This window comes from Balaenoptera ricei, assembly GCF_028023285.1.
Source record: "Balaenoptera ricei isolate mBalRic1 chromosome 7 unlocalized genomic scaffold, mBalRic1.hap2 SUPER_6_unloc_1, whole genome shotgun sequence".
Taxonomy (NCBI): domain Eukaryota; kingdom Metazoa; phylum Chordata; class Mammalia; order Artiodactyla; family Balaenopteridae; genus Balaenoptera; species Balaenoptera ricei.
This window is the reverse complement of record NW_026777444.1, coordinates 768822-784176: the sequence shown is the minus strand read 5'-3', so window position 1 is coordinate 784176 and position 15355 is coordinate 768822. Positions and strand designations below refer to the sequence as shown.

Sequence of the window (15355 nt, the reverse complement as noted above, 5' to 3'; positions counted from 1 at the left end):
CCGCAATCTCGCCAATGCTTGTTATTGTCTATCTTTTTGATTACAGCATCCTAATGGGTGTAAAACGGCATCTCATGGTTTTGATTGGCATTTGCCTAATGACTAGTGATGTTGAGCATCTTTTCATGTGCTTATTGGCCATTTGTATATCTTCTTTGGAGAAATGTCTGTTCAGATCCTTTGTCTATTTTTTCTTCATTTGTTTTTTTTCTTTGCCTATTTTTAAATTGGCATTTAATTTCATTTAATTTTAAAATTGTCTTTTTATTGTTGAGGTTTAAGAGTTATTTATATATTCTGGGTACCAGTTCCTTATTAGATACATGCTTTTCAGATATTTTCTGCTGTTCTGTGGGTTGTCTTTTGACTTTCTTGGTGGTGTCCTTTGAGGCATGAAATTTTTAAATTTTGATAAAGTCCAGTTTATTTTTTCCTTTTGTTGCTTGTGCTTTTGGTGTCATATCTAAGAATGCATTGCTAAATCCAAGGTGATGAAGATTTCCACCTTACGTTTCCTTCTAAGAGTTTATAGTTTCAGCTCTTGCATTTAAGTCTTTGATCCATTTTGAGTTAATTTTTGTATGTGATGTGAAGTAGGGATCCAACTTCATTCTTTCACATGTGGAGATATCCAGTTATACCAGCATGAATTCAAGTTTAATAGTACATTGCTATCATTAACTTTTTTTCCTGAATATCTCGACTTATACTATCATTAAAATAATTACTTATTTTATGTATAATGCAATATAAAGAAAATAGCTTTGAAATATTCATATCATTGCTACTAAATAATATAACCACTGAGGGAAGTTTAACATTTCTTTGAATTTTTTTTGTCCTTAGTCTCTTTTAATGGGATGTATTCTATCCAAATATTCTTTTTTAAAGTCTCTTGAATTAATTCTTTCTCTGTCGGGTTACATTACCAATCTAATATTCATTTACGTTCACTTGCTTCAGTTTTCCTGTTTAACAGCTTTTAAATTTGTTTTGTTTTGTCTTCCCAGGGTGTGTTTTCCCTCATTTTTTGTAGCTGCATAGCATTGCATTCTGTGGATCCCTGTCCTGGGCATTTGGGTGCTTTTTCATCTTTTGCTGCTACACGTGGTGCCACAGTGGATAACCTTGTATGTTGCTGTGCAGGTGTGTCTGTAGATTAGATTCCTAGGGGGAGGACTGCTTCTCTCACTCGATTAGGTGTCGCCATGTTGGTCTCCGTACAGACTGTACTGCTGTCTCCTGCCATTAGCAATGTGCAAGAGGTGTGTTGTCACACTTTGGGACTTTTGCCAGTCTGGTAGGTGAAAAATGGTATCTCCACGTAGTTACCATTTTCTTTATTAGTGAGGATGAACATCTTTTCATATGTTTAACATCATATGTGTTTATTTTTCTGTGAATTGTTTATGTCTGTTGCCACTTTTTCCCATCGGCTTGTTGATCTTTTTTCCCCTCCCTGTTTCTAGTTAATATATAGTTCTCTATGATATGGGTTTAAATACTTTTTCCCTGCTCGTCATTTGTCTTTGTTTATAGTGTGTTGTGTCATACAGAAGTTTTAAAACTTTTTATGTAGTCTAATTTATCAATTTTTTCTTACATGGCTTCTGGATTTTGAGTCATAGTTAAAAAGGCCTTCCCTACTTCAAGGTAATAAAGGGATTTCACCCATGTTTTCTTCTAGTACTTGAGGGTTTTATTTTTAACATTTAATCTTGGACCCATTTGGAGATTTTCATGTTGTATTGTTATTTAAGCCTCTGAGTGCCTCTTGACCAGTTACTTTTCAGAGGAGTTTTATAATTCTGTTGATTATGAATACGAGCTCCCGTTTCTTACCCTTGCCAGTGTTTAACTGTAATTTTATGCTGACAAGAGTATTGCCAAGCGTTCTGCTCTCTGCTTGGTCTCTTCTCATCTGTAAAATGGGAATATCTGTTCTTACTGTTTAAAAACAAAATAACAAATGGTGGAATTGGAAGCAACAAAGAAGTACTACCTAAGGAGTTATCTCTATCCTTAGTGCCTTACATGTGGTGTGATAATCATCAGCACTCAGTAAAGCCTCAGTTGATGATAAGCAAAGCACCCATATATTGAAATTTATTTTTTGGCAGCTCTTCTTTCTCTTAGAACTTGGTTAACTACTAATCGTGTCGTCTATTTGCTCAGTTCGTGGAGGACTATGAACCTACCAAGGCTGACAGTTACAGGAAGAAAGTGGTCCTGGACGGGGAGGAAGTCCAGATAGACATCCTGGACACGGCCGGACAGGAGGACTACGCGGCCATTCGCGACAACTACTTCCGGAGCGGGGAGGGCTTCCTCCTTGTGTTCTCCATCACGGAGCACGAGTCATTCACAGCGACTGCCGAGTTCAGGTGCGTCCCAGGGGGCCCTCTGCCTTCTGTTCTTGGCAGCCTTGGAAGGAGGTTGGGGCTGAGCGGAGTACGTCTCGGGACGAAATCTCTCTGAAGAGCTTGCTGGGGCTTTCTGGATCTTGGCACTTTACAGCTCGTTATTTGTTATGCTCTCTTTGGGCTTCTTAGGTTTGTAACTTCCACATATAAATGATCTTAAGGATCTGTTGTTCCTAGAGAGGACGAAGCCATTCCATACAGTCAAGAGCCGGTGGTTTTGTTTTCATGTAAATCCCGGGAGACAGGGGTTGTTAAGCGTTAACTATCTTTATCTTTTTCCCAATTTTGCTAGAAAAGCAACAGTTCTGCTCTACTTTGAGGCTTCTGAAACCTCAGATGTCGGGAGAGTGGACGCCTTGGGTCAGAGTGACCGTGTGCTGCTCCCTTGGGGACATTAGCTCAGTGGGGCAGAAAGCACCGGCTTCAGGGTCACATAGACCCGGGGGGTCTGAGTCCCCCCCCTGTCACAGTACTGTGACCCAGGGCAAGTGTCCTTAGCGTTCTGTCTCTTTACCTGAAAATGCTCTTGTTGATGAGATGAAATAAAATGACGCGTTAGACTTAGATTTCCTAAGGAGAGCCCTTCATGGTGTGGCGGCCCCAGGCCCTTCTCACTGTGTGGGCACAAGGTGATGCTCTCAGGGGTTCTAGCGGGAAGGGTCTCTCTTCCCCATCCCTGTCCCAGCTCCCTTACACACTTGTGCGTTTTCATCCCCCTCCTTATAAACAGATCCATCCAGGTGACTTTTTGTTTATTTTTTGGCCACACTGCGTGGCGTGCGGGATCTTAGTTCCCCAACCAGGGATCCAACCCATGCAGTGAGAGTGCCGAGTCCCAAGCGCTGGACCGCCAGGGAAGTCCCCAGGAGACTTTTTATTCTAAGAACCAGAACTAGAGTCTAATAGGGAACTAAAAAGGAAGGAAACAACCAGTAATCTTTTCTCATTCTTTAGCAAGTTCTGGTCAGAAGTGAAGGTCATCAGCCGAAGGTGAGAACGAGGAAGCTGAACATCCCCCCGAGATGTGGAAGGAGCATCAGTGGGCATGGGGGGGGGGGCAGCGCTCAGGAGCGGCCTCTGGGGAGATGGGCAGAGCAAGGCGAGAGGAGTCAGGCAGAGCCTCAGTTGTTGTCTTCGTGGCCCCAAGCCTCCGGGGGGCGGATGATGCAGTTCTCGGCAACTGTGGCATGTGTGTTGTGAGCTGTTAACCGGCTAGGACTCCCTGTGAGAAACCCTGTTACTTGTAGCTCTTCCTGCTGTACCGAGAAGCTTCGAGAAGCTTCTGTAAGTGGCTATAGTCCACGTGTTCACAGTTGGCTTTGCATCAACACGATCCTGCTGTGATGCCTTCTTGAGGACCGAACAGGACGGATGCACTCACCGCCCTATTTTCTTCCCTGTCCTGAGCCTTGGGTTTCCCATCGGCCCGTGAGTCACCATAAAGGAAGCGCTGGCTGTGCCCCCAGTCACTGCACACACACACACACACACACACACACACACACACACACAGATACACTCGTGCCTCCTTACTTCCTCCTGGGAGGAGGGTTTTGGTTGTTATGAAAGAAGAGAAAGGACAGGTGATGACCTAAAAGAAAAAGGAAGGGGAAGTTAGTGCTTGTGGCTTGAACTCTGGGCAGTTCGATAAAAGCCCCAGGCCGCCCCGGTTTCCCACGGCGCTGGAAGCAGACGGCTGTGTGGGTAGATCCTCGGAGCCCTTACGGTTAAACTCAGTCGCTTCTCGCCTGTTAGCAGTTTTAAAACAGCGTTTCTGCATTTATCTTCCAAACGGAAAGGCTCCAACATAAAACAAAATGTCAGTACACCCTCTCTTCCTTGAAACTTTTAGGCTTGTTACAAGAGACCAGAGCTTGGTACTCCTGTTTCTCGTTCAATATGTTTATCGATGAGGTGATTAGTCACGCCTCTGCAAGACTAATGAGCCAGAATGTGATCAGTTTTTACTGTTCACCATGTTTACTGATCACTAACTTCTAAGCATAGCCCGTGCTCTTTGACCCCTGTGAAATGCAGGGTGTGGCAAAGCTCCTCAGAGACAGGTTTCAAGCATCTGCTTATTTTTCATTTTGCTTAAAGCAGGGGGATAAATCAGGAGCTTGGGATTAACAGACACACAGTCTGCATACAAAGTAGAGAACCAACAAGGACCTGCTGTACAGCACAGCCAACTCTATTCGCTATCTTGTAATAACCGATAAGGGAGAAGAATCTGAAAAAGAAGGGATACATGTATATGTGTAACTGAGTCGCTGTGCTGCACACCTGAAACTAACATGACACTGTAAGTCCACTAGACCCCAACTGTAAAAAACTGATATCTGGTAGTGAAACCGACTGTATGGGAAAAAATTTAAACGTTTTTATTATTATGAAATGTCACCCCGTATTATGTAAAAGTGCAAATCCCCACCAAATACGTTTTTGAAGGGGTCTCTTTTGGGAATGTGTGGGAATACAGAAGTAGGCAGGTTCCCCCTGGTTCAAAATAATGGAAGCGGAATATTTAATTTCTTGAATACTCTGTTTTTCCAAAATGATTTTAGGTAGCTGATTATTTTTAGTAGAGGTAAACTTTAATGTGCTACAGGTAGCAGTTATTTTAGAGAAGATGTTTTGGAAGTACTTTTCCATAGACCTTGTAGTATTTCATTTTTCCCCCCCCCCACTTTGTAGTAGAAAAATAATGCACGTTGAAGTAGGGCTCCTGCCTCACAGACCTCGGCGGGGGCGGGGTGCACAGATGCAGACAGAGTTGAAGCAGGAGTGGCAGAAAACCATACTTACCTTTACTGTGAGCCTCCCTCTAATGTTGCTTTGCTTTTCTGTAATATGCTACTTGACTGAGGAAAAAGAATCACCGGTTTTGCATTGATTTCACGGTCTGCTAACAGACCATATGAAAACCCCTGGGTTTCATGGCTTTTATTCTCACAAAGAAATCAGACTTTTTTTTCCCCAGGGGCATTATTAAGCGTTTTGTATATGAAGATACTTCTTTCATCTGGTTTCTACCATAGAGGGTCCCAGGTTTCTCCTTTGTTTTGTTTTCTGGCCGAAGCGTAAATTGGGGATGCTGTTGAAATGCAGAACCCTGGGCTCCTGCCCAAGTATCTGCTCCTGGGCCCAGAAACCTGCGTTGTTTTTTTTTTTTTTTTAAGAACTTTTCTCCCGTTTTACTGTTCGTTATATTTATTGATTTTTTGGCCACACCGCGCGGCCTGCGGGATCGTAGTTCCCCCACCGGGGATGGAACCCGGACCCCCTGCATTGGGAGCGCGGAGGCCTAACCACTGGACCGGCGCCAGGGAAGCCCCAGACCCGCGTCGGTAGTGGGCGCCCGGGTCCCCGGGGCGCAGCAAGCTGGGAGCGGAGCCGGCAGGCGCTGGCTGGCCACGGGCGGGAGGGGCGCTCCCTGGGGACGGGCCTGGGCCAGCGGCCCGCCTGTGGCGGGGACCGGCGCCCGGCCTGGCCTGCTCAGCCGCCTTCTTCTTGACCTGTCGCCCAGGGAACAGATCCTCCGCGTTAAGGCGGAAGAAGATAAAGTCCCGCTGCTGGTTGCGGGGAACAAGTCCGACCTGCAGGAGCGGAGGCAGGTGCCGCTGGAGGAGGCCAGGGCCAAGGCCGAGGAGTGGGGCGTGCAGTACGTGGAGACCTCGGCCAAGACGCGGGCCAACGTGGACAAGGTGGGCCCCGCTCCCCACCTGCCGGTCCTGGGGAGCCGGGGGGGCGCCTCCCGGGGGTCCGGGCGTCCGCACGAGCGGCTCGGGGAGGGTGCGGCCCCCCGGAGCCGGGTCAGGTGCGCGCCGTCGGGCGGGCGAGGCGCGGCCTCCGCAGACGCTGCCCTCGCGGCCTCCGCGGCCTCCGCGGCCCGTGTCCTCCAGGGGCGGGGCCGGCGCCTCCGGGGGCCCTTGACTTTGCCCTCGCTGGCGGGTTGGGTAGATTTGTTCTCTTCACCTCCCTGCCCACCGGCAGGGCCAAGGGGTCCAGCCTTTATAACTTCGTCTGTGCGTCCAGGGATCCCTCCCCTCTTCCCCAGCCCCAGCGTAGTTCTTCGTTCAAATCTCTGAGGCGAAGGAAAGGATGACCTTGACAGTGATGCACACCGACGGTTTGAAAACCCACCTTCCAGTGATTGCGATTGTGAGGCCTTCTTTTAAAAAGCTGGAGTTCACAGCGGTGGCCCCAGAGCTAAAATCGACCACCTAAAAGCTGAGGTCCTCTCTCTGCCGTCACGGCCTGGGTTCCCGTAAGGCCGACGCGCGTCACTTTGCAGCCACGCCGTGGACTCGTCTGCTCCGTCTGTGCAGCACCTGAATCCCTCACATCCCTCCTCCTTTCTCCTTTGCTTCCCACCTGAGGAGGAAGGGATTTGAAACCAGGTGTCACTTCAGCTTGCAGGGTTGCTGGAAGGACGCTGGTGTCGGAAGGCGTCCGCTTTGGAAGCCTCTCCAACGACGTCAGTCTGTTAAGCTGCATCTGCCGTGCGAAGCAGGTTCCCACAGCAGCTCCTTTTTCTCTGATTGTTATCTCAGCTCTTAACGTTGATTCTTGTGCATTTCCAAATCTTTCCGTTCCTATCAAATTGTTTTCTAGCTGTAGAGTTAGAAAACACACAGGAAGTCCAGTCACGCACTTCATTTTTTAAAAATCAGGAAGACTTTCCGGGCTTGGAACTGCCGACCTGGGGGGCGGGAGCTGTCACACCGGCTTGTCACCTCCCCTTCCTGGCCGGGACCTGCCGGACCTGCCAAACGGGAACCAGCAGAAGCTGATGCCGGGCAGCGTTGTGTTCACTGTGAACAGTTCCCAGGAAAGGAGGTTGTCGATGAGACTGGCGATGAACAGCTTGGGCATCATTTGAAGCTGGACACACGCCCTTCCCCTCCCTCCGCCTGCCTTCTGCTGCTAGGACAAGGAAAAACCGGCGACATTCGAAGCTGTTCACGGCCCCTGTTATGGGGGAGGGGGCGCTTTCCTGAGAGGCTGGAGGAGAGGGGTGCTTAGGTCAGCCTGATGCAGTTGGGGGGGTCCTTTCCTTCACCCTGAGCTAGTGGTGAGGGCTCGTGGAGTCCCCCACTCGGAAAGCTCAGTCTCGCTTTCCTCTAGAAAGTAACAGGAGCCTGTTCTGCGCAAACGTCCGAAGGTCAGAGGCTACGCTCAATCTCACACTTTCCGTCTTCTCTGTGAGAAACCGCAAATCTTTCTTTGTAGGAGGCGTATTTCGGCTGCTGGCATGTAGTCGGTACCCGGGCATGGTTGCTGGTAGCAGAGGGCAAAACCCAGACCACTGTGACAACTGATAGCACGCTGGCATTCAAAGGACACGTCTCATCAGCTCTTGATGAGGCCCCTTGCAGCTGGCATCACGGGAGCGGGGCAGGGAGGGGCAGACGTGGGGAGGGTGGCACCCCCTCTGCCCCCCGCGTCGGGGGCCCCGTCGTTTGTTCAAGCTGCATCCCCTCCTCCGCCCCGCCCACCGCGTTCCCCAGTCTGCCGTCGGGGTCAGGCTGCGAAGCCGTCCTGCGTGATGGCACTCGTGCCTGTAGAGTCAGGGGAGGACTCACCAGCTCGGTGGAATGTGGCAGGGCCCCGAGGCACTCTCCTCCCTTCCCTGTCCCGGTGGCTGGAAGCCAGCACGCCTGCTGACTGTCGTCACTCTCGGTGTCTGTAAGTTTCACAAACTGTTGTCGGTCTGTCCTGTGATGTTTCATCCTTCATCACACTTATCCCCAGAACAGGTTTCATCAGCGTGAAATAAGCTGCTGAATCGTAGTAACGGTATGACGCTGCTGCCCTTAGCTTGACCCATTATATGATGTGAGCAGAGAGGTTTCCTTTGTGGAATTAGAATACGTTTCTAATGTTCTCATCTGCTCTAGACCTTTTGTTTTTTGGGTTTTAAAAAAAATTAATTAATTTTTATTTTTGGCTGCGTTGGGTCTTCGTTGCGGTGCGTGGGCTTCTCATTGGGGTGGCTTCTCTTGTTGTGGAGCGTGGGCTCTAGGCATGTGGGCTTTGGTAGTTGTGGCACGCGGGCTTAGTTGCTCTGTGGCATGTGGGATCTTCCCGGACCAGGGCTTGAATCTGGGTCCCCTGCATTGGCAGGCGGACTCTTAACCACTGCCACCAGGGAAGCCCTAGACCTTTTGTCTGTTTGTTTTTTTAAATATATTTTTCTTAATCATATTTGCTTATTTATTTATTTATTTATGGCTGTGTTGGGTCTTCGTTTCTGTGCGAGGGCTTTCTCTAGTTGCGGCAAGTGGGGGCCACTCTTCATTGCGGTGCGCGGGGTCTCTCACTATCGTGGCCTCTCTTGTTGCGGAGCACAGGCTCCAGATGCGCAGGCTCAGGAGTTGTGGCTCACGGGCCCAGTTGCTCCGCGGCATGTGGGATCTTCCCAGACCAGGGCTCGAACCCGTGTCCCCTGCATTGGCAGGCAGACTCTCAACCACTGCGCCACCGGGGAAGCCCGACCTTTTGTTTTTGATGGCCCGTGGTTTTTAAGAATACATTTGGCTTTTATATATACTTTAAACTGTAACTACATATCCTGCTTGGTCGAATTGCTTCATTAAATCATTAAATGGCTTTTTCTTCCTTGTTCTTTTCACCCCTTTCTCCCCACCCCAGGTGTTCTTTGACCTCATGAGAGAGATCAGAGCAAAGAAGATGTCAGAAAACAAAGACAAGAATGGCAAGAAAAGCAGCAAGAACAAGAAAAGTTTTAAAGAAAGATGTTGCTTACTGTGAAGGTCGAGGTGCTGGACCAAGTCGGTCGCCACTAAGGAGAGAGGGCAGGTTCCTCAAGCCAAGACTCCAGTCGACCTCTCGGCCTGTTCCCTGCTCTCCCCAACCTCATTCACACACGCTTCTATAAATGGGGAAAATATTTGTGAACCGGTGGCTGGCAGAAGAAATAAGCCCTTGACTGTGCAATGGGACGGCTCCTCTGTCGGGAGGTTTCAGAGTTTCCTCCTTCTTCTCCTTCCTAAAATAAGCCACGTGTGTAGTGCTGCAGGCAGGCATTAGCCAAGTGTTAATTAAGAAGGACTGTCCTAGCTTCTTATTTTTTCCCCAGTTTTGTAACATTAGCGTCTTTCGTTTTGAAATAAAAGTGTCTTGTTTTATTAGATCTTGGGAAGCGAGGGTGGGGTGAGGCTCCCCCCACCCTTGTCAGCTCAACAGTAGTTCTCAGAAACATCCACTAGGTTCTAATGACGCTGGAAAATTGGGAGATTGTTTTGGGTCTCTTGGCCATACCCTGTGGCTCTGAAGCAGAGCTAAAAAAACAAAGTTGAATGGGGCCAAACAGATCAACACCAAGCTCAGAAATCCTTCTCAATATGAAATATGAAGGTTGTGCTCTTCATAGTTAAATAGCAGCCAGTTACAGTCTGTGTTGGCTGCTTTTCTCCTGTGGCATCCTGATTTCTGTGTAGGAGCTTCGTTTTTAATAAGCGACATGAAGACTCAAGAGCAATATACTGTATAAATGATATACTTTTCTAATCAGAATTTTTAAAAGAAGTCCTTTGGCTAAATCCTCTCCTAATTGCCACTCATAGGGTCAGGCCCCTCCTTCTCCACCTGTAACCCACGCTCTGTCCTGACCCGCTCCTCCCTGCAGAGGTTGAGAGGACCTTTTCTTTTGTTTCTTTCAGTGTAGCCCAAGTTCTTCTGAAGAACGTGATGACTTAAGATTGTGTTCTAAAATCATGAAGCCAGAGCCTGTGCCAGACACCTGCTACCTCTCATAGAATTGCTCAGTAAATTCAGAAGAAGTGGAGAAGCCACTGCCCCTTTACCGCTGAGAATTGGCTGCTGTTTCTAATATAAATTTGTTTCTGAGACAGCCATCTAGTTAGTTAGAAAAAGATTTTTATGGATGAGATATTGTCTTTCTTGTATCAATATTCTGAATTCAGCAGTCAGAAATTTTTTCATGATGAAAGGACAGTGATAAAAACCTAGTACTCAGCATATTTTTTCCCCATTTTTCAGAAGTGATATTTCATGTATAGGTGCCAAAAGTGAATTGGGGTGGGGAGAACGGGAACCCTTGGAATTTATGGTTATTACAGCAATTGTAGAAATTATGATCTGACTGGAAAACAAACAATCTTGTATCACCTCCCAAAGAATCATGGGCTTTTTTTCAATTAAAAAACAGAAATTTACAGTTTTTCAGAATTTCAGCCTTCTTATTTTATCCTTTTGTCATACATGTGAAACGTATTAAAGAAATGGACAGGTATTCATTATCGTTCTTGTTAGATGTTCTGCAAACTTTTATTTCAATTAATTTTTTGAATTGGGCTGGGGAAATAAATTTATAAGTATAAACAGTAATTTTAACTTCATCTTTCCTTTGGAAGAGAGAGACGACTACTCTTCTTAAAATTTAAAAAGTTGAAGGTAATCACACTCTTGCATTTTCTGAAACAACCTTTTTCTTCTCCTCCTAGTTCGCCACCTGTTTGATATATCAGTTCTGGTCGAGAGTAGGTAGGTTTGGAATACATACAAATAAATTAAGGATGGTATGAATTGTTCCATGCTATGGAAATTATTCTTAGTATATGCCATTAGTGTATTTCTGAAATTATATTTAACTGGATAGCAATCAGAAATGGATCTTCCCGACAAAATGATTTATAGAGGTGAGATTCTTTTCCGTAGAAAAATAAGGAAGCAATGTTCTTTATAAATTTGAAACATACTACCTTGCTAAATGACTAGATACTGTGTCCATAGCCTAGCATTATTTTTCCAAAGTCTTCCTTCTAGAAAGATATGAGCACCTTCTTGGTGTCAGGCTCTATTCCAAGTGCTGGGATATTGTGTTGAACAAGATAGGCCAGAGCTCTATTCTCCTGGAGCTTATGCTTTAGTGAGGAAAGAGACCAATAATTGAAAATATCACAGCAAGTGCCTTGATGATCATAATAAAACTGGGTAATAGGATAGGAAATGTTTCTGGGCCATAGAGCTGATTTCAATTGGGTGGTCAACAGGCTTCTGAAAGGGAGTGACATTTAAGCTGAGACCTGAAGGAGCCACATGGCTGCAGTGTGATGAGTGGCAGAGCAGTAGAGAAAGACCTAACAGGCTATAGGTTCAAAAAGTGATGCAGAGGAAAAATACCTGGACGTATAATTCCCTACAAGTGCCCTAGTTCATCAAATATCAGACACCACTGATGATAAGACATCCCCATAATTTACGTACCACTAAGGAAAAACCTGCCAAATTATGCGAATCCATCCTGACACCAATGACATGAATATGTGGGAAAAAAAATAGATGCTGTAGATTAGGTTGAATTATGATATATAAATTTAAACGAAATGAAATTGGGGTATAAGATTCACCTATGTTGGTCTAAACACTATATTATAATAAAATAGTATAGAAGCTTAACAGTGGATAAGTATTAACAGTGGGAAAGTACCCCACGGTGTAGGCGGGGCTGAGGGCAGTGCCAACAACAGTGTACCTTGTGAGCCTGCACAACGGGTGACAGGTGGCACCACAGAGCACACTCACAGGTGGACAGCTCCAGTGGAGGAGTCCTCATCCTCTCCCAGTGGGAGTGCCCCAATTCCTCCTACCTTGCACCACATCTCAGAAACGCAGCTCAGAAATGGGCTGGGGCTTCTACTCCAGCAGCTAGGAAGCAGACCCCACCCCTGACAGGGCTGCGACAGTCACAGAGCAAATAGGAGGTCCTGGTTAACATCCGGTGCAGGCTCTGGTCACAACACCAGTCACACCCCTATCAAGGTGGTAACAGCACACGCTGAGGAAAGAGGCAACAGGCACCCACACTAAAAGCAGCCCTGGCGCCAAGATGCTCCCACATAAAAATAGCCCTCCAAGACCACAGTAGATAATTGTTTCTCCTAAAGTCATAGAGCAAGAGAAATATAAGTAAAATGAAGCAGCACAGGAACCACTCCCAGTTAAAAGATCAAGAGAACACCCCTGAAAAACAATGAAATGGAGTCTAATGGACACCAAGTTCAAAAAGGAGATAATGAAAATACTTAAGGAATTAAGAAAGGCTATTGACAGAAATGCAGATTACTGTAAAAAACTAGAAGGAGTAGCCAAGAAAAATTAGAAACCTCATTTGCTGAGATGAAAGCTGAGTTCAAGGCAGTGAACAGAAGAATGAATAATGCAGAAGAACAAATAAGTGATCTGGAAGATAGAATAGTGGAAATAACCCAACCAGGACAGCAGACAGAAAGCCAAATGAAAAAAAAAAAAAAAAAAAGAAAGCAATCTAAGAGACTTACTTATGGGATAATATAAAGTGTGCCAATCTACACATAATAAGGATTCCAGAAGGAGAAGAAAGAGAAAAGGGGATTGAAAATGTATTTGAAGAAATTATAGCTGAAAACTTCCCAAACCTAAAGAAGGAAACATATCCAGATACAGGAAGCACAGAGGGTCCCAAAAAAGATGAACACTACAGACCTACACCAAGACATCATATAAGTAAAATGGCAAAAGTTAAAGAGGATTCTGAAGGCAGCAAGAGAAAAAGAGTTAATTACCAGGGAACACCCATAAGGCTATCAGCTGATTTCTCTACAGAAATGCTGCAGGCCAGGAGGGAGATGCAAAATATGTTCAAAGTCCTAAGGGAAAAATCCGCAACGTAGGAAACTCTACCCAGCAAGATCATTATTTAGAATAGAAGGAGAGAGAAAGAATTTCTCAGACAAGCAAAAACTAAAAGAATACAGCAATACTAAGGAAGGTCTTCTCTAAATATAAAAGAAGCAAGAAGCCATAGGAAAGAGGAAATCACAATTGGAAAGTAAATCACTTATATAAGCCAGTATACAGATTAAAAGGAAAAAAAAATAAAATTCTTATGAAAGCAATGATAAGCACAATGAACAGCAAAAGGATAAACATGAAGATGTAAAGGAGGACATCAAAATCACAAAATGTGGAGGAGGAGAGTAAGAAAACGTAGATTTTTTTTTTTTTTTTTAGAATTAGAATGTGATTGAACCTATATGACTATAGATTGAACCTAGATGACTATCATCTAAAGCAAGCAGATACAGGAAGTGGTTAACTTCCTTGAAAGTTGTAAACAACTTTTCAACAAAGTTGTAAACAACTTTTCAATTTTACTTGAAAAACAGGGTAACCACAAATCAAAAACATATAATAGATTTGCAAACACCAAAAAGAAGAGAACACAAGCATAATATAAAAGGAACACAGCAAACCACAAAAGGAGAAAAAGAAAAAGGAACAAAAAAGAAACACAGAATCAACTGGAAAACAAGGCTGAAAGGCCAATAAATAAGTACATATTTATCAATAATTAGCTTAAATGTCAATGGGCTAAATGCTTCAATCAAGAGACAGAGAGTGGCACATTGGATAATAAAACAAGAGCCTACAATATGCTGTCTACAAGAGACCCACTTTAGGGTAAGGGACACACACAGACTGAAAGTGAGGGAGTGGAAAAAAGATACCTCCTGCAAACAGAAATGACAAGAAAGCGGGGATCACAATACTCATATCAGACAAAACAGACTTTAAAACAAAGGCCATAAAGAAAGATAAAGGACACTATATAATGACAAAAGGAGCAATACAAGAAGAGGATTTTACACTCATCAACATATATGCACCTAACATAGGAGCACCCAAATACATAAATACTAGCAGACATAAAGGGAGCAATTGACAGGAATACAATAGTAGTAGGAGACTAACACCACACTTACATCAATGGACAGATCTTCCAGACAGAGAATCGATAAGGCAACAGAGATCCTAAATGATACAATAGAACAGTCAGACTTAATTGATATTTTCAGGACATTACATCCCCCCCCAAACCAGAATATACATTATTTTCAAGTGCACATGGAACATTCTCTAGGACTGACCATATACTAGGGCACAAAACAAATCTTGATGAATTTAAGAATACAGAAATTATTTCAAGCATCTTTTCTGACCGCAATGGGATGAAACTACAGATCAACCTCAGAAAAAGAAAAGAGACAAAAACGATTACATGGAAACTAAACAACATGCTATTAAAAAAAAAAAAAAAAAAAAAGGGTCAATGAGGAAATCAAAGGAAAATTTAAAATACCTCGAGACAAGTGACAATGAAAACACAACCATACAAAATCTATAGGATGCAGCAAAAGCATTTCTTAGAGGGAAGTTCATAGCGATACAACCCTTCCTCAAGAAACAAGAAAAATCTCAAACGACCTAACCTACCACCTAAAAGAATTAGAAAAAGAAGAACAAACAAAACCTAAAGTCAGCAGAAGGAAGGAAATAATCAAATCAGAGAGAAAATAAATAAAATAAAGATTTAAAAAACAATAGAAAAAAATCAATAAAACCAAGAGCTGGTTCTTTGAAAGGGTAAACAAAATTGACAAACCTATGGCCAGGCTCACCAAGAAGAAAAGACAGAGAACCCAAATAAAATAAGAAATGAAAAAGGAGTAACATCAATCGATACTGCAGAAATACAAAATACCATAAGAGAATAATATAAACAATTATATGCCAACACATTTGACAACTTAGAAGAAATGGAAAAGTTTCTAGAAACATACAGCCCACCTAAATTGAATCAAGAAGAAATAGATAATTTGAACAGACCAATCACTAGAAGTGAAATAGAATCTGTTAAAAAACAAACAAACAAACAAAAAAACCCAAAGAAACTCCCTACAAACAAAAGTCCAGGACCAGATGGCTTCACAGGTGAATTCTACCAAACATACAAAGAAGAATTTATACCGATCCTTCTCAAACTCTTCCAAAAGGTTGAAGAGGAAGGAACATTCCCAAAGACATTCTGTGAGGCCACCAGCACCCTAATACCAAAACCAGAC

At 44.4% G+C, this 15355-nt stretch overlaps 1 protein-coding gene across 4 annotated transcripts in view; it reads left to right on the top strand.

The window, feature by feature from the left end:
* The window catches only part of RALB (RAS like proto-oncogene B), a 73787-nt gene extending 63155 nt beyond the window's left edge, over positions 1-10632 (top strand). For all 4 annotated transcript variants that reach the window (XM_059912063.1, XM_059912059.1, XM_059912064.1 and 1 more), the window contains 3 exons: positions 2176-2384; positions 5953-6130; positions 9081-10632. In XM_059912063.1, the coding sequence (XP_059768046.1) occupies positions 2176-2384; positions 5953-6130; positions 9081-9200 (507 nt within the window). In that variant the 3' untranslated portion in view covers positions 9201-10632. The remainder of the gene's footprint in view (positions 1-2175; positions 2385-5952; positions 6131-9080) is intronic.
* Positions 10633-15355: the final 4723 nt, after the last annotated feature.